General features: G+C 41.5%; 1 protein-coding gene across 4 annotated transcripts in view; it reads left to right on the forward strand.

Annotated features, from left to right (window-relative positions):
- The first annotated feature begins 2,011 nt into the window (after window positions 1–2,011).
- AKT3 (AKT serine/threonine kinase 3) overlaps window positions 2,012–17,221 on the forward strand; it is a 154,225-nt gene continuing 139,015 nt past the window's right edge. For 2 of the 4 annotated variants that reach the window (XR_004238882.1, XM_032102668.1), the window contains exons 1-2: window positions 2,136–2,411; window positions 14,638–14,792. Coding sequence is in view for 2 of the 4 variants with exons in the window: in XM_032102668.1 (XP_031958559.1) it covers window positions 14,747–14,792 (46 nt within the window). In the remaining 2 variants the exon portion in view is untranslated. Of the gene's footprint in view, window positions 2,101–2,135; window positions 2,412–14,637; window positions 14,793–17,221 lie in introns of those variants that run through there. The other 2 variants (XM_032102669.1, XM_032102670.1) reach the window with 2 other exon arrangements.

Below are 17,221 nucleotides of genomic sequence, written 5' to 3' on the forward strand. Positions count from 1 at the left end.
AATATACTTTATTAATAAGAAATTTGCAACTGTGAGTGGCAGGGATTAACATATAGCAGGAATGACCTGAGTGATATCAAATACCAGGACTTTCTGTGGGCCCGGATTTCACACTCAGCATTTGGCACTTAAACAGGTGATTGGCAGTCTATCAGCTACTGCCCATGCAGATTTCATGCTGCCTTAGGTTCTGAGCCCTTCAGAGGAATTGCAGCAAACACAAGGCACATTCCAAGAACTACACCTTCAGTTTTTCAGGAGCAGCACAGTGGCAATGATCAAAGGAGACATTAGTGAATAAACATATTTTAATAATTGATACTATGGTTCTCTGTGAATATTGATGGCTAATAAGATGCTCACTTTACTAAAGTGTTTCTGAGAAAGAGGAAGACTGAACGGTAAATTCTGGGAAAGGAAGTAATGCTTGGCAAGGTCCTTTTTAACTTCTTTTTCAAAAAGATGCATTGATCAAATACAGTATAAATTTTGTTTTTCTTCGGTTAGGGGAACGGTGAGCTTAGGCTGTAGCCTGCTAGTGAGAACAGTGCAGCAAACAAACTTCATAGTTCTAAGAGGAAACTCAGCATATTTATGAATGGGATTATTGGTGTGGTTGCTTGCCGCAGCAGGGAAAGGATTCAGTGCCCCCGGAGGCAAATTTCCAGTCCTGTGCCAACTCATATGATTATTTAGATTCTCAAAAAATCTCTCTGAAGCCCTGTAGTGGCACACAGACTAGGAAGTCTGATGTTTCAGAGTTGTAGAAGGTGGGATACAAAGAGGAAAGCTTAGAAAATAAAGGTGAAGTTAATGCTAGAGAAACATTTTTTTGTAATGTAATTTTAATGAATGTGTGTTTTTAGAAAAAAATTCTGCACTGATGAATCAGAGCAAATAACATTTCAAGCAATCCAAAACATCTATTTCTCCTTTGCAATAACAGGTTCTGACATAAGTCAGTGTGAACTGCGTGTATAATAGATGCATTTATAGAGAAAATTAATTTGTGCGTATTATTGAAACCATAAACGATAGAAGACATCTTTATGTGCACTGAACTCCTGTAAGTAGCCACATACACACAGCCACTTAGCCGTGAACAAAGCGTCGAAAGCACCGTACCTATGAACCTCAGGCACTGCTTGGGGTTGCAGGAGCAGGCTCGGCGGTGGCTGCGGCAGGGCGCAGCAGGCCAGGCATCCCCGGCCTGCGCAGCGCCAGAGGCAGCACTGCCGAGCCGGGGGACCGCCGTGCTCAGCACCCTGCAGTGCTCCGCTCCGACAATGCTTGTGGCAACGGGAAGAGGCAGACGCTCGGGAGCGCCGGTGTACGCTTTCTCTAGGTGTTTACCCGTTGGGGTAAGGCGAAGCCTGCAGACAATTAGCAGTACTAAGGCTGGCGCATCCACTAAACACTTCAGCGAGGGATGAATTACTGCTTCCTGCGGCGTAACTGGTAGTTCTGTTCCTGGAGGAGTTTGCAGAGACAAGTGGACCACTCCGGGTACCAGGGCGAGCTGGGGGCGGGGGGCTGCGTAACTGCAGAGTGCGAGAACAAAGGGGACAAACCCCGGGACACGCACGCGGGGCTGGCGAGGGGCCGCGATGCCGAAAGGAGAGACCCAGGCGCGGTGCGGCGCAGCGCCGGCGAACGCCGCTGCCTGCCTGCATCCATCCATCCATCCTCCCGCTCCCACCCGCGGCCCCGCGGCGGGACGGGACACGCCGCTCTGCTCGGCTCCCGCCCCTGCCTGCCAGCCGGGCGGGCGGACGGACGGACGGGCTGCCTCGCCTCGCCTCCCCCGTCCTCCCTCCTCCCTCCGCCGCTCCCTCCTCCTCCTCCCTCCCTGCCGCCCGCCCCCCCCACCCTCACCTCAGCCGCCCCCCTCTGTCTGGCTCCCCCCGCGCTGTCTGGCGGCCCCCCCGTCCCCGCCGCGCTTCTCGCGAGAGCCGGGGATGCCGCCGCCGCCGCCGCCGCCGCCGCGGAGGGGGAGACACTCGGGGGGAGCCGGTGACGTCGGGAGTTTTCCTGAAAGTCAATAACGAGCCCGGCGGAGGCGGCGGGAGGAGCCGAGAGCGGGGCCCGGGCGGCTCCGGGGTGAGTGCGCCGGGGGGGAGCCGCCGCCGCCGCCGCCCTCCTGACCCCGCGCATCGATGCTGCGGCCGCGCTGCCCGCCCGGGCGCCTCCCTGCGTAGCGGGGCGCGCAGCTCCATGTAGCCGCCGCCGCCAGCGCCCTGGGGCCGGAGCCGCCTCCTCCCGCCCCCGCGGAGACACCGGCCGCCAGGGACCGCCGAGCCCGGCGGGGGGACAGGGGAGGAGGCAGCGGCGCCCTCCCTCCCCTTCTCCCCCCGAAGCCGCCGCCGCCCTCGGGCTCCACAGCAGCGCCCGCGGCGCCGCCGCCTCTGCAGGTACGGGGCGGGAGGGGCCGGGCGGCGGCAGGGGCGCTCGGGCGGCGGCGGGGGCGCTCGGGGAGGGGATGCGGGGCGGCGGCGCGGCGGGGCCGGGGCGGCGGGGAGCGCGGGGCGGGGGCGCCCGTGGCCTAGCCCCGGCGGCGGGGCGGGAGCGGGGCGGAGGGGCGGGGGTCGCCCCGCCGGGGGTGCGGGGCCGGGGTGGGGAAGGGCGGGGCGGGGGCGTTTCGGCGGGGAGAGGTTATGTAACGGGGAAGGGGGGGCGGCAGGGGCAGGGCAGGGCAGGGCGTGCGCCCCGGGGGCGCTGGGTGCGCGGGGCCGGCGGTTCCCACGCGGCGGCGGCCCCTCCCCGCCTCCCCCTCTCCGTGTCCGTGCGGCGGGCGCCAGTGCCGGGACTAGCGCGGGATTTTATCCGCTGGGAACTTCTGTGCGTGTGCGCGAGCGTGTCCGTGTGTGTGCGTGTGCGCCCGTGCAGCCCCTGCGCTAAGAATAGCTCCGCGCCCGCCGGGCCGCCGGTGGCAGCGCCTCGCACAAGGGATGATGCTGCTGCTGCTGCTGCCGCCGTCGCCGGCTCTGGCTGCAAGTAAACAAACCGGCCCCCCCGCTCGCCCCCGCCCGCCCCGGCCATCATGGAGGCTGCGGCCCACATGCAAAAGTTGATGCGCAGCCGGCTGCCCCGGGTGACCGGCGGGTGCCCCGGGCCGGGCCTGCGGCGGGGTCTGCCCGGGCGGGGTCCCGGCAGGTGCCGCCGCGGGGCGGGGAAGGCCGGGCGTGCCCGCGCTGCCCCGCCGGGGGTGCCTGTGCGGGGACCCCCCGCCCCCAGAACGGTGCGAGCGGCGGGGGGCCCTGCCTGGCAGGGGGTCAGCGCGACGCCCCTCGGCAGCGAGATCGCACCGCTATATATTGTAGTTTAAATGCAAATGATCGTGATGTAACGAGCACTACCGGGCTTATAGGCTGCGGGGTTGCTTTGTATGGGCACCGCTTCTTAGTTTACTTCTGGATGGGAATCCAAGAGGCGTGAAATAGCCAGGACTGTTTCACGTTCTCCCATGATACGTTGATTAAACGTAAAAAAAAGAAATCTTATTTCCCTGCAGCTTAAAAGGATAAACAATTTAATCTCTCTTGACCTTTATTCGAGTTTTTTTTTTTTTCTTTAATTACTACCACTAGTTATTAGTTGACTGGCTCCTTGTATATGTCTCATATATCTCATACATCATCTCATAATTTATATAAAAACGTGTCCCAGTCTCTGATTTAAGAGTTTTATTACAAAAATTATGATGTGCCTGATACCCGCACTGCCAACTTTTTTCGGTACTGAAGAAACATAGAGCAGTCTCTTCTGCTAATGTTTGTTTAGATCTTGCTAAAACTTTACTAACAGGCAAACATGGTTCCCCGCACTTTGCACATAGATGTCTTTATTTCTCAAAGCAAGAAGCATGCAGATAAGTAGACTTTAACTTATGCCAGGTAACATTTTAAGCATATTTCTGTTAGCTGCTCTATAGGCAAGATCTGCTTGTTTACAGTAATATGGAAAGAGTGTACATGAGGTAGAGAAGGAAGCTTATTTTGGCTTTTAAAGTAAGCATATTAAGTTTGTAGGACTGTTTGGTTTTGGTTTTTAATTTTTTTTTTTTTTTTTGGTAGGAACCTATAAGTCGACCCCAATATCTTTAATTGGATTGGATTACTAATTGTAGTCCTTGTGGATATATTTTGGTTGGATGCAACCAGTAAGTCAAGTTCAAATAAGGGCCGAAGAAAAACTTCAGGGATAAGATGTCTCTGTTTCCTAGAAGGTTACATGTATTGTTTGAATAGCTCATTTTTTTAGTCTGATGTGAGTGTATGGTGTGTGTGTATACACAGATAGTATTAACAAGACTGTCTTGTTTAAGGCAGTTTTTTCTATGGTGCATTACTCTAACTAGGTTTGAATGGATTCAGTAGTCAGTTTCATAAGTTGGTTTACAGGAAGTAGTATTTGAGTGTTTTACTCACTCATTTGTTCTGCATTTTGGGGGCAGGTGATGTGTTTTTAAGCAAAATTCTGCAATTCTAGGGGAAGTAGGTGAGAATTCAGACAGGTACTAGTTTTACCTTGGCCCCAGTTGAAGTAGATACAGTTATAAGGCTTAGATAGCATTGATTGCACTAGAAATTGTTGACTTTTTGATACTGTAACAAATGCTTTGTGAAAGGGAGAATACTCTGGTGTGGTTTTTAAGCTTGACTCAAAACCACTTACTAGAGCTCTGCAGTTGTTTGTAATGCAAGCTTGTGTTTGCAAGATACTAACCAGAAACCGTATCTTGACTTCCTACTGCATTTTGCAACAGCATGTATCTGTAGTTTCTATTATAACCAAAAGATCCTTCAGATTACATGGAATTTGCCTAACACCAAGTGCTTGTGTGTTCTTTCACATTTTCCCAGTTTAAGGAGACCTATTGAATAATAATTTCTACTCCCAAGCAGTATTATTTGCTAAACAACTTTTAAATACTCAATTGTTTTGGAAGTTATGAACCATTACTAAAGTGGTTTGTGTTAAAATGCATTTGAAATTTCTGCGCTGTTCTGAGTATGAAGATGATACAGTTTCTTGTAACTGTTTGCTTGCAGTTTCATTTTGTGCTGTTAATGCAACAGGTGCTGTGGACTTGGCAACATAGTAGCCCAGCTTTCCTTCAGTTCTGAAACAGAGACCCACTATTTGGCGTCTTTTATGGCTTGGGCATGCTACTAATTTTAGTCCACATTGGAGAGTGGAAGGCCGTGGACATATACTGACTGAAAACTTCATTGTACCATACTTTCATTTTGACATGGATAATGCATAAATGAATTGATGTCCTATGAAAGGAATGCGCCGTACTATAAATGCATGTTTTGTAGAGGTTTTGGTCATGTATATAACAAAAGTCCTCTGTTCTTTTTTTCCAACTAATAAAATAAACGTTCTGTTCAAAACGTGCAATACTCCCCTTGTGAACTACAGTAGTGATTCAAAAAGAGGGAAATAGTTAAATGTGTGCATCCGTGAGTTTTAAGGTCAAAAGGTTGCTTTTATTTTCAGTATTTGTATGAAATTTACAACTCACTTCTTGTTGAAGTACTGTCTTTTATAAGAAGAGGTTGCCAACTTAAGTGCCCTTTCAAATTATTCTAGAATATTAGATTAATTTGTTTATCTTGGATTCTCATTCTGTTACAATAGGCCTAATAAGAATACCATGGAAGGGGCAGGGGTGCTTTCTAGCACAATATGTAGCTCAGGAAGTTTTGCATTGCTTGCGAGGAAAGGTGTGGTTTCAGTGAGAAACTTGCTTGTTGACCAATATGTTTTCTTTTTGCTGTACAGAGGAGACTTCCTCAGGATCACAGGGTGTCCTTGGTAAATAAATGTGTTGCACTAGTTACTCTTCTTTGCAACAAGTTGTTGTGGTATAGAAAAGATTACTTTCTAAAGATAAGTTACACAATAGCTGGAAAAACTGATTCAAGGTGCTTAAAAAGTAATCTATTAAAGACAGGGAAACAACAACAAAACCCCCCCAAACCAACACCAAACCCCCCCAAAAGTCCCAACCCAACCCAAAACCTACCAGCAAATAACAAAATATTGAATGTGAAATTTAACTCTTTGGTTTTTTACTTAGCATAAAAATTCATTTTTAGAACTGTGGTTTATATGTTTACCTTGGGTAATTGTATGAACAACATTCTGGACTCCCTGTTTAAAGAGAAGAGTTTATAAATGAAACTTATTTAGGCAAATCACTAATATGTACTAATAAAAAAGACCTGCAAAAAATGCAAGGGTACAGTAGGTGATTATTTGGTGTTTTGTCCTTGTTCCATGACTCTAGATCAATTTTAAGTATGGGGATCAGGTAGTTTTGATGCATGCCAAGGATTTTAAGCAGATTGTTTTTGCCTTTATTATTCAAAGATGTTATTCAGGTGTAGTAGGAAGATGTAGCAAAGTTCATAGTTCCAAAAAAATCCCCCAAGATTTAATAACATTAAATGTTGCAGTCAAAGAGAGTAAGCATATTTGGCTTGTGCATGTGAAAGTGCTTACTTTTGCTCAATTTAAATGTTTCTTTCATTTTTGATACTATTCGTGTCAACACTTACTATGTTTAGGATAAATAATATATGTTTAACCCATCTTGACCAATCTTCTTTTCCCACCTATTTCTATGTGACTGTCTAAGTGTGAGTCACACTGATCAAAAATAGCATTAAGAACACATTGTTGCCCTGTGATTTTTTTTTTTTTTCTGTAATATCCTGACTAAAGAGCAGTAGTGATTTTTAGATTCCCTTAAGAATGCAACTGGGACCTCAATATTTCATGTGCATGTCTGAATCACTTCACAGCATGGTTTGCCAAACTTCCCTGTGTTGTGCACGTGACACAGTTGTTTGAATGCCTCCTATAGCAGGAGCAGAGCTGAAGACCCTGCCTCCTTTTGATCAATGAAGATCTGAGCACTGCCTTTTTGTAGGTGTGGAATGTCAGTGCCCAAGAGTCAAGAACTTCTTGTACAGCTGGTTTAACGCCACAGAATAAATGCACTGCTTCTCAGATCAGTCTCAGCAATCTTGCAAAACAATTTCTACCAACATACACTTATTTTTTTTCCCTAAGCATTAAGTGTGTTTCTTGAGATATGTAATTAGTGCAGCTTGCCTCATGAGCTTTTACTGAAATTATTATATCCTTTTCTAAATGTTTTAATACATGTTGAGACAGCATTAAGGTTGTACATGAGAGTTTCATGTAATCTGGTTTTTCATATAACATTTGCTGAAGACCTTCACCTGGTGAGCTCTGCATCTGTGCATAAGTTAGGGTTGTAGAGAATTCCTTCTGTCCTTAGGAAATTCAGATCTCAAGTTGATGAGAATAATGCTTTTTGAGTGTGAACAAGAAAGTCCAAAGGTTTTGGGTTAGAAGTTGATTATGTTCTAGTCATGTTGCAGTGTCAGGATTTGACAGCAGGTTCTGCAGTGTTTGGTTGCTCTGTAGAAAGGAATCACAAAGTTCATTCCTATTACAAGACAGTTCAGAATTTGATTTGTTCAATGTAGACATAATAAATAAAACCTACTATGTAACAGTTTAAAAGAAAGCTATTTGGTAGGCATGTCACTGAACTTTCCTCATCTTTTATATTAATAGTTTGATAATGCTTTTTTTTTTTTTCAGTACTTTCTTGTTACTCATGAGTAGTTCACATATTTCTGGTTTTTATTCAGCGGTGTGCTTGGTCTTTTATGCACAATACAGAGCTGTGCTGCAGGAAAGTTACCATCACAGAAATAATTAAATACATGAGTTTAATGAAACTTTGATTTGTATCTCTTGAAAGGTATCTTTTAAAATCTCTCATCTGAGAATGACTAGGAATTTCCAGATTCTTTGAACTTTTGAAAATTAGGTTAGTTTTTTCCCTGAGTCTTCTAGGCATAGAAAACTAATTCTAGTTTGTTTAAAAAATATGGAGCTTATGTTTATTTTTTCTTCATTGTTTGAGTAATTTCTAAACTGTTTTTAAGGAGCAAAGGAACTTTGTCTCTAAAAGGCAAGAATTAGTATTCCTGCATTAATCCTTGGCAAATTAAACTTATTACATGTGTTTTGGAGGGTTAAGTAACATTATCATAGTTGTGATACTCAGCTCAGCTAATCCTTGATTTGACTTCCTCTGAGTCTCAAAACTCTCCCAAGCTCATTGTCTCAGTAACTTTTTTTAATGCGTAATTTTAGCCCTCCCTTAATCTTTCTACTTGAAATGTATTCTTTGGTTACATTTCAGACATGCATTCTAGTATCTCTGCTTCTGTCTGCTTTTCAGCTATTGTTTTATGTGATTTGAGGGGGACAAAAAGGATTGAAAGCATTTTTGTCAATAAACACAAGGCAAAACAATAGGTTGTTAATGTTTCACGTGGGATTCTAAAGAAACAATTTAGTTACATTTAGAAACTTCCTTTATACCTTGGTAAACAAAGGCAAGGGTGGCTTTGTTCACCTTGCTTTAATTATACCTTTGTCCCTTAAAATAACTTGCTTTGTCATTATAATAGGAAATAGAATACAGAATGATGGTTTCTTTCCTGATAAACTTACTCAGTTGCAGAATCTAAGTAAAACATCTAACTTGTATATCAATATTTTAGTGTGCCTGCATTCTTCTAACTAGGCTTATCTGAGCATATATTAGTTATGTGAAGCTTTTTGACATACTGAAAGCAAAAATAGAACACTGCAAATATTAAGCATACACGTAAGCATGCATTAAAAAGAGCTATTTATGTTTTCCAAAGTGTGTTGGTTTTCCTTGCCACAAGGTGTAGGCCGTGCCATTTTCCTATCATGTCCCTCACTATTCCAAATCAAAACTTATGAAGTAAAGTTGTTATGAGTTGTTATGAGTAAATTTCTAATAACAATTTTCTTAAAGTCATCGAGGCTTTTAGTATGAAATGTAGTTTAAAAAGTTTTTGCAATGCTTGTCATGGAGAGATTTTGGGATTTTTTAATATTTGTTTTAAAAACTGTAAATATGTCTACTTAGGAAGTACTTAAGGTATCTTTCAGAATTTTAATTGTGTATACATAATGTTTACTATTTTTTGAATTTTGGATCTATTTTCTTTTAATAATCCTATTTTTGAATTTCTTTGTCTTGTCAAATCAGTTAATCTTCTGTGTTGGTTTGATATTGTGGGGGTTTTTGTATTTCTTTTTAAAATTTTTAATTGACTCTAATGAGTGGGACAAATACTATCTGCCTAGAGGTTCCTTTTTCCTCAATCCAAGTTGTGATAGTATTTAAATCAGTCAGTATAACCAGAATTCCAGAATATTTCGTTTATAAAGGCCTGTATAAATACTTCATGTTTTTTAGTTAAAGCACTCACCTGAATGCCATTCTTCCATTAGCAATATATTCTAATTTGATTTAGGGAGTTTTGTAGCAATCTCTGTTCTGCCGCATAGTCTTTTGTGTAAATTTTTGATGATGTGCAATATATCCTCTAATTGTTTGGCCAACTTTGCTAGGGGAGGAGGATATGCATGTGTTTTTTTATATAATTAAAACCTGGATCTCAGCTTCCATTCCTAAAGATAACTCTGTTTTTAGTTTAGAGCCTTGACGTTTTGAATTCCTTGTTCTGGGAGTGCAACCTGCATTGGAAACAGTTACAACCTGCTTGTTTGTTTGGGAAGAGTCAAATTTGAGAAGAACTCTTAATAGCTTGATCTGCTACAAAAAAAAAAAAAAAACCCCAAAGCAAGGAAACAAACGTGTGTGATGGAAGTCACTAGAGGATGACTGAGAACTGCTTTTTTTGGTGATGTGTGTTTTGTGTGCATGCACAAAATGATTCAGTTGCTTTTCTGAAAAATAAGGAGATAGAGATGATGAGATTTGGCTCTGCTTACACGGGGGACCAAAGAATCTCAGTGAGTCAGGCAGAGGGAATCAGAAAGGTTCACTTAGTGTTCTTTTTTCCCTAAACATTTTACTAAACAAAGGATTACTTGTAAAAAAGGAAAGTAGTAGTACTCATCTATTAAGAGAACAAGGTTGGATGATTCACTCAGTTGATAATGGTACAAGAAGTTATGGGGATCATCTCTGGAAGCCCTGAAATTGATCCTGTTGGTATTCTCTCTGGTAACTTGAGTTGGTAAATGTGAGAGTATCTGTTTTTTCTCAGCTCCAAAATTGTTGAAAGTAGAAGCCTGTGTTTATGAAAGTTCTTACAACAGAAAACTGAATCATACAATTTACACTGAATTTATGGGTGCTGTCTTCTTTACTCAGCTGTCTCCTGTCATGGGGAGAATGGGAAGATGCCCAGATTCCAAGGGAGTGTTGTCTGTTCTTATGAATCTCAATGGTAATTCACTTGCACATAGTGGTTTTTAAGTGTAGACCTGAACCACAGTTTTTAGTTCTTCTGGTTGGAAGGGATTTCATTCCTTCTTATTATTCACCAAGTGTCTGTAGGTAGCTGACGGCTGTGATGGGCACAAGAGCCTCCTTTAATTTAAAAACAGAAGCTGGGGAAAAGCCGTCTTCCTACTGAATGGTCCATTGCTCATTTTAATTGTCGATCTTATAGTTCCCATATGGTAGCATCATGAAGTAAGATGGTTCTTCTCTATATTGCTGTTATTCTTAAAGTTCAAGATGAAAACCAAGAAGGTGTTGGCTAGTTTTTACCATGGCTCAGGGAAACTATGAGCCTTAGCACAGGGATCTAGAACTCTGTTGCATGTAATAATCTCTGCTTAATCTTTAGTCAGAAAGTTGCCTTTGCAACCTTTGCAGCTAGGAGCTTAAAAATATAGTACTGGTTCTTTAGAAATGTGCTGAATTGTTTTATCTCACACTATGAAAGTGCCTTAATAACTTCCTGAAGAAAAAGGAAAAGTTGTGCATTTTTAATGAGATAAACCCCCCCAGCAAGTGTTTACATAGAATCATAGAATAATTTAGGATAGAAAAGATCTTTCCAACACTAACCTAATACCACCAAGTCTACTGCTAAACTGTGTCCCTAAATTCTTCACATCACTGACTGTAATGGAGTAAATTTTTACACCTGCATCGTAAAGTATGCTGACAGTGGGTTCTCCTATGTATTGTGCATATACATGACTATCTGATACTGTCTGCAGAATACACACAATATACTGTTGGAAAAATATCTTCCAAATTTGATAAGATACAAAAAAGGGGGGGAAAAAAAAGCAGTGTGGCAATCTGATGTGTTCTCTATTTGCTGGAGAAAATATGAAAACAAGTCGAAGTCTTCCCAGTAGGAAGCAGCTGTAATGCAAAACATCATCAACTTCAGTTCTTACATGTTTTTCTCCTATTTCTGTGGGTTCATCCTATATAGCAGTAAGGTAAACTGTAAAAATTACTGCATACCAGCTGCTGAAACTTCAAGTGCTTTGGGAGAGCAGAGTTGATTGCTACCAAGTATTTAAGTTCCATGCCAGATGTGCAGAATAAACATTTCTGTAGCTTTTCTTGAAATAGTTGAACTATAGATGAAATGCTGTTTTCATGTGAGAGTTCTTGTCCCATGTGTTTCAGACAACTCCTTTACATCTATACACAATTATTCTTTATTACATCTTCAGGGAAGAAGGTTTCTTTGTGAGTATTTCTCATTATAAGGCCAGTTTTAGTCATGATAAGAAGTAGTTCTCAAAATTCTGCTCTTCTGGAGCTTTGCTGAGTGACTTTTAGAGTAAAAGAGTTCAGCTTTTAGAAAGGCTCAAAGGCATTTAATGAGAGATAATATTACAGATGCTTACAAATGGCTTCTTGAAAGTGTAGTGTGCACATATAACCTTATTTTCATTAGTCTTTTAATACTTTGATTTATCTCCTTCGGCTTCCTATGTAATTCAGCTTGACTTTTAATTACCCATTAATGGAGCAATCAATACAACCATAGAACTGTTGATAATTCTAAAGTTGTTTCTGGTAATACTGTGAAGCTAAACTGGGGCTAGTGCAGTTAATTTTATCTCCATAATTATGTGATTTTTGTATTTTGGGGATTTTGTTCAAAATTCAGTAAAGCAGTACATGTGATGGGTGGGATGCAAGCCTACAGACATACACTTGAGGTTGTTTGAGGCACTGTCTGACATGAAAGTCGGTCATAGATCACATTTTGATTGCGTAACACTAACTTAATTGCAATCAGTGGGTAAATAGGAAGCTTCAAGCATGAATTCATTCATAAATCATGGACTGATTGATCAGTCTGTGGGCAGACAAGATTATTGCTACTTAGTACAGAAGTTAATTTCTTATAGCTATGTCTTTTCCAATAAGAATAAATCATTGCACTGTTGACAAGTGCACACCAGAAATGGAAAGTACATTAAATTTGCCAAAAGGGTAAAATGTATTGCCAGGGCAAGGTAAATACTCAGTGTTACATTGCTACTTGTGTCTTTATAGCTGGAAAAAAAATTCAACTGTGATTGCTTCTTAAAGAATGCCATGTAAGTCTTGTAGAAAACTGAAGTTGGGTATTTGGAAATTGATGTGCTTACACTTCCTTCCCAGAACAGCTGCTCCTAGGTCACAGCTGTTTGACACCCACCTCTGGGCTTTGTAAAGATTTATGTGTTTGTAATAAGAGCTGATGCTGTGCTGCGGTGATCCAGAAAGGCGGAACAGCAGCCTGCTTTCAGGCGCGTCTTAATCTGTCAGATCTCTTTTCATGCACAGCTGATAGACTTGCTTATCTCATTTGAAGCATGCAAACAAAAGTTCTGATAATGTGACCCAGAAATTAACTCTCACACTAGTAAGGTGCAGGATGTGGAGATGCGTGTTTTGGTTATTTCTGCTGTACTGGCCTGCGTATAATACGACGCCTAAAGTTAGATCAATTAACATCAGTACAGCAGTCTCATGTCCTTCCAAAATGCTGTACATAACATTTCCTTTTAACTCTTATGAAAGCTTAAACAGGGTGTGTTTGTATAGACACAGGTGTGTGGTGTCCTGCTGGACACAACAGGGTGTGATGCCAGTGCCAAAGGTTGTGTGTCACCTGCGCAGGTCTCACTGCCATATCTGCCAGTGCCCTGGGGATGTCTCAAAGACACTGTAGCAAATATTACTTAAACTTTACAGTTCTAGTGAGTTTAACATTGTGATTTTTACTTTCATGCAGCCAAATTACTGAGTATTTTTGAAAAAGAGTAGTTTAGTGAAAGCAAGACTTAGGTGAGCACACTAGAGTGTTTCTGTGAAATCAGGTTGTACTGTATTTTTGTTGCGTACCACTTGAAAAAAAATACTCCTGCCAAGTTTTATTTTGCATGTACTGCATCCATACAGAAGTAGCCTTCCATCTAGCTGCTGTGTCGTGCAAATACACATTTTTCAAATGATAAATAAGAAATAACCTGTATGTCTATAATGATTCAGTTTTTGGTTTGTACTTGATTGTGTTAAAACAGCTGATTTCCCAGTGCTTTCTTCATTCATTTGTTGCACAGATTGCTTCTAGCACAGTCATATTTGTTTCCTGTTTGTATTTGTTGGTCAGTCTTCTAAATGGATGTGTATGGGCTACATTTGATAGCACTGCAGTTGTGTGTGGGTTCCTGTTCTGTGCCACCACTGTGTACATGTGTGCTCTTGTGTGTAGAGCTGTAGAAGGGTGTTCCTGCACCATCAGAGAAATCCCATTTCTTGGCTTCCCATGCTTTTCTGGATGAGCATTATTTGAATGCTTCTCTTTATTTTGAAGTTTGGAGGGGAAAGGCAGTTTGCTGGCTAAAGGAAACATCTCCTGGCCTCTGGCTTCTCTTCCTACTTGATTGGAGTGCTATTTATCTCTTCTTCACAGCTGTTAGGTACTCTGGGAGTGAGGTGGTCAAAATAAAGTGTTGTGGCTTATGACAGTGGTATGTCCTGTTCCAGGACTAACTTCCCTTCTCTGCCCTTCAGGCTGGGGTTTGTAGGGAAAAGAGCACTCCTGTCTCTGCCTGGCTTAAAGCTTTGAGAGAACATGCACTCCTTCTTTTTATAAACTGAGCATTGGGGGTGTTGTTGGTTAATTTGTACTTATAAGAAGTTGTTTTTCTGTTTGTGTACTTGGAGATGATGCTGTTGTTGAAAAACTCCTGTAAGTTCAGGATTTGTATTGTCTATAATGAAATTATAGTGGAAGTAGCAAGAATGTAACCTTTCATTCAATTTTCTTGCACTCTTAATACGATTGTAGGTAGCCATAATAGAGGAGGCACTTGTCCATTGCATGGATTCTGATGATTGTAGGAACAGGGAAAGATCCTGTGGGTTTCAGAGCTGGGCCTGTGAAGCAGTGCCAGCATGCTGCTGCCTTTCATTTAACAGCATCCTGTGCATTAGTACGAGAGAATTCTGCTGTGCACATTTTATAGAAGTGCCATATGACTTAAATTTTAACACGTTCTGCTGCTTTGTAGTATTGTAGTGTTCATGGAAAATGTGCTCGAAGACTAGAAACATGATTGTGTTATACAGTTAATTAAAAATAAAGGCAGATTTTTATTATGAGCTCAGTCAGTGAAATACATCAACAAAGACTTTTTTGTTGGCTGTCAAGTGAGAAAAACAGAAAAGACTCAAATTCTTTCTCTAATATTTCCTTCCAGTCTGACTCATCAGTAGAAATTGTGAAGGGCTGCAGAAGAGAAGCCAAACAGACAAGTTGATAACTCAAAGAAATACTCTTTTGAGTTTGGGGTTCAGAGTGGAGTCATCATGAGCGATGTTACCATTGTGAAGGAAGGCTGGGTACAGAAGAGGGGTAAGTTCTACCTTTTAATGGAAAGTGCTTCTGATGTCTCATACGCTGTGTGCAATGGTATTACATGGTATTACACAGATGAATGTTCTTGATTTATCTTCTGGTCTGGAGCAAGCTAATCTGACCATATGGAATTAGTGGCCATTAAGGCCTTGTTGGTATTGAGAGGTAGCCCTCAGCACTGCCCCTGTTTGTAGGGGTAACTGACAGTGCAGAGGAGGTTGGACTCAGTAATTCTCACTTCACCTTGAACCTTGTTGCTGCAGCTGCTGTTGCCTCTGTGTCAGACTAAGCTGGCTGTTGTGGCAGCTGGCAGAGGCAGTAATAGAGGTGTGCAGTCGAAGGTTGCCTGGAAGCTGCTGTAGATGTGATACTTTCTGTGAAACTTCCTGGATGTCAAAACCATTCAGTGTGGCTCAGCTTGTGTTACAAATGCAAGTAGTCCCAGTAAAATCAACATAACACTTGCATAAAGCTCAGCATGCACCTAATTACTTAGCAGACCTGAAAGCCATATGATTAAAGAATATGTTCCTAACAATAAGCCAGTATAAAGTATGATTTTCTGTTATGTTTGAATTCCTGTGAATTCTTGAGATGTCTCTTTAAAATGTTTCACCATGGGATTTAAAAATTTTTGGAGGTTGCTGTATGTTCAGCTTTGATTGTGAAACCTCTAGAAATACCTGGCATTCATATCATGTCATGAACTTTGGATGAAATCTTCCATGCTTCATGCTGCTCTGCTTTAGGTTGTGGTTGCACACATGATTATTTTTGAAAGATTATAACCTCTCTCACAGAGAGAAGGTGATCTGGATTTTAGGGTGATTTATGCCATGAGTTTCTGAGTTTTATGAGTTTCTGTGATCCTAGCCCAAAAAGATTAGACTGAAATAGTGGGAACAAATAACCCTTTAATTTACAAAGAAATGCTTTGCTTCAATAGCAGTGTGTGAAGACAAAGATCATTATTAACTTTGTTATTGCAGATTGACATTAATTGTCAAATAAGGCAAGACAATGAGAGAAAAATTTTATTTTTCTTCTACTATTCCTGCATAAATTGTATTTCAGGATGCATTATAGGTGTTGTAGATGAAAATGAGCTAAACTATGTTAAGCTTAAGGCCTACTTCCTATTTTGGAGTATATATGTGTATTTATAACAAATTATATTTTACATGACAGGAACTATTTAAAATTTTTAATTAGTTTTCCTTTCCACCTTGTTGTTGTTTACTCAATTTGGAGAACTAATTTCCTTTTTTGATTATTCATATATATTTCTTTCAAATGTATTTGAATGGTTAGGATGTTCAAATAATTTTCTTTTACATGGCATCAGTTCTTTCATGTAATATTGCTCATTCTTATTACAACTCTTATCAACTCTGTGAGCACTGGATATGCATATATTAATTACTGGGATCCAGAAAAGGATAATGTACAATGAAACTCAATGTCTTACTTAATATTTGAAATTCTGAAATGTAAAATAAAGGTTTTTCTTCTCACCCTATTTTGCTATCTATTAATTGAAGAAAAGCCCACTGAGTTGACATTTTGATGTCAGTTTTGTTAGTAATTGTTTTCTTTTCTAATTAAAGACATTTCATGACGTACATTTTTCCTTATAAATAACTTCGAACTTATGGTTGGGTTTTTTTTCTTCTTGCTATAGGTAACTATGTAGGATTTAGTGGGAATTTTTAAAATTGCGTCTATATTGTCCTTAATTTTCTTTGTCTGACTTATTCTGGTTGTTGGTGGGTTAAAGTGTTTCTTTTGTTTGTTTCTGAAAACAAAAGGAAAAGCATGGTTGCGTTTCACAATGTTAAGAATTCATAAGCATTTCATTCCACGGTTATGCATTTTGTGTAATTACAACTTTTACTCTCACCTTGCACTGGAGCAAGAAAATCAAAGTTGTTAAGTGCATTTGTTAAATGTTGCCAAGAAAAAGTATCCCACTTTAATCTATATTCTGAGAATTGGAATATGCTCAGTAGACACTTACTCTGGCAGCTAAATATTCTCTGTGCTAAGAAGCATCGTGGGATTGGGTAAAGCTGTCTTGCTTCCACAAGCAATCATTCTGTTACAGTTTTAAAGTGGATTCTTTGATCACCAGCACTCTGTGCTCATTGGCTCAGTTCACAGGCTGGTTTTGATGGGTACAAGCCACGTTCCACCTGGAGAAGGGTGAGTGTGGGATCTCTTCCCCAGGCAGACACTGAATGAATTCCAGCCCCAGTGACGGGTCCTTTGGACAGCCCTGAGTCACGTGTATGGTGCAACATAAATTTCTGAGACTCCAGACTGAATTTATCTAGAAATAAAACTTTTAAACCCTTCCTGCTGGGAACATAGGGGCCTGGGCTTCTTCGGTTGACTGATCTGTTTTCTATTATGCCGAATTACTTGGT

The sequence above is a fragment of the Corvus moneduloides genome, chromosome 3 (genome assembly GCF_009650955.1).
Source record: "Corvus moneduloides isolate bCorMon1 chromosome 3, bCorMon1.pri, whole genome shotgun sequence".
Classification (NCBI taxonomy): domain Eukaryota; kingdom Metazoa; phylum Chordata; class Aves; order Passeriformes; family Corvidae; genus Corvus; species Corvus moneduloides.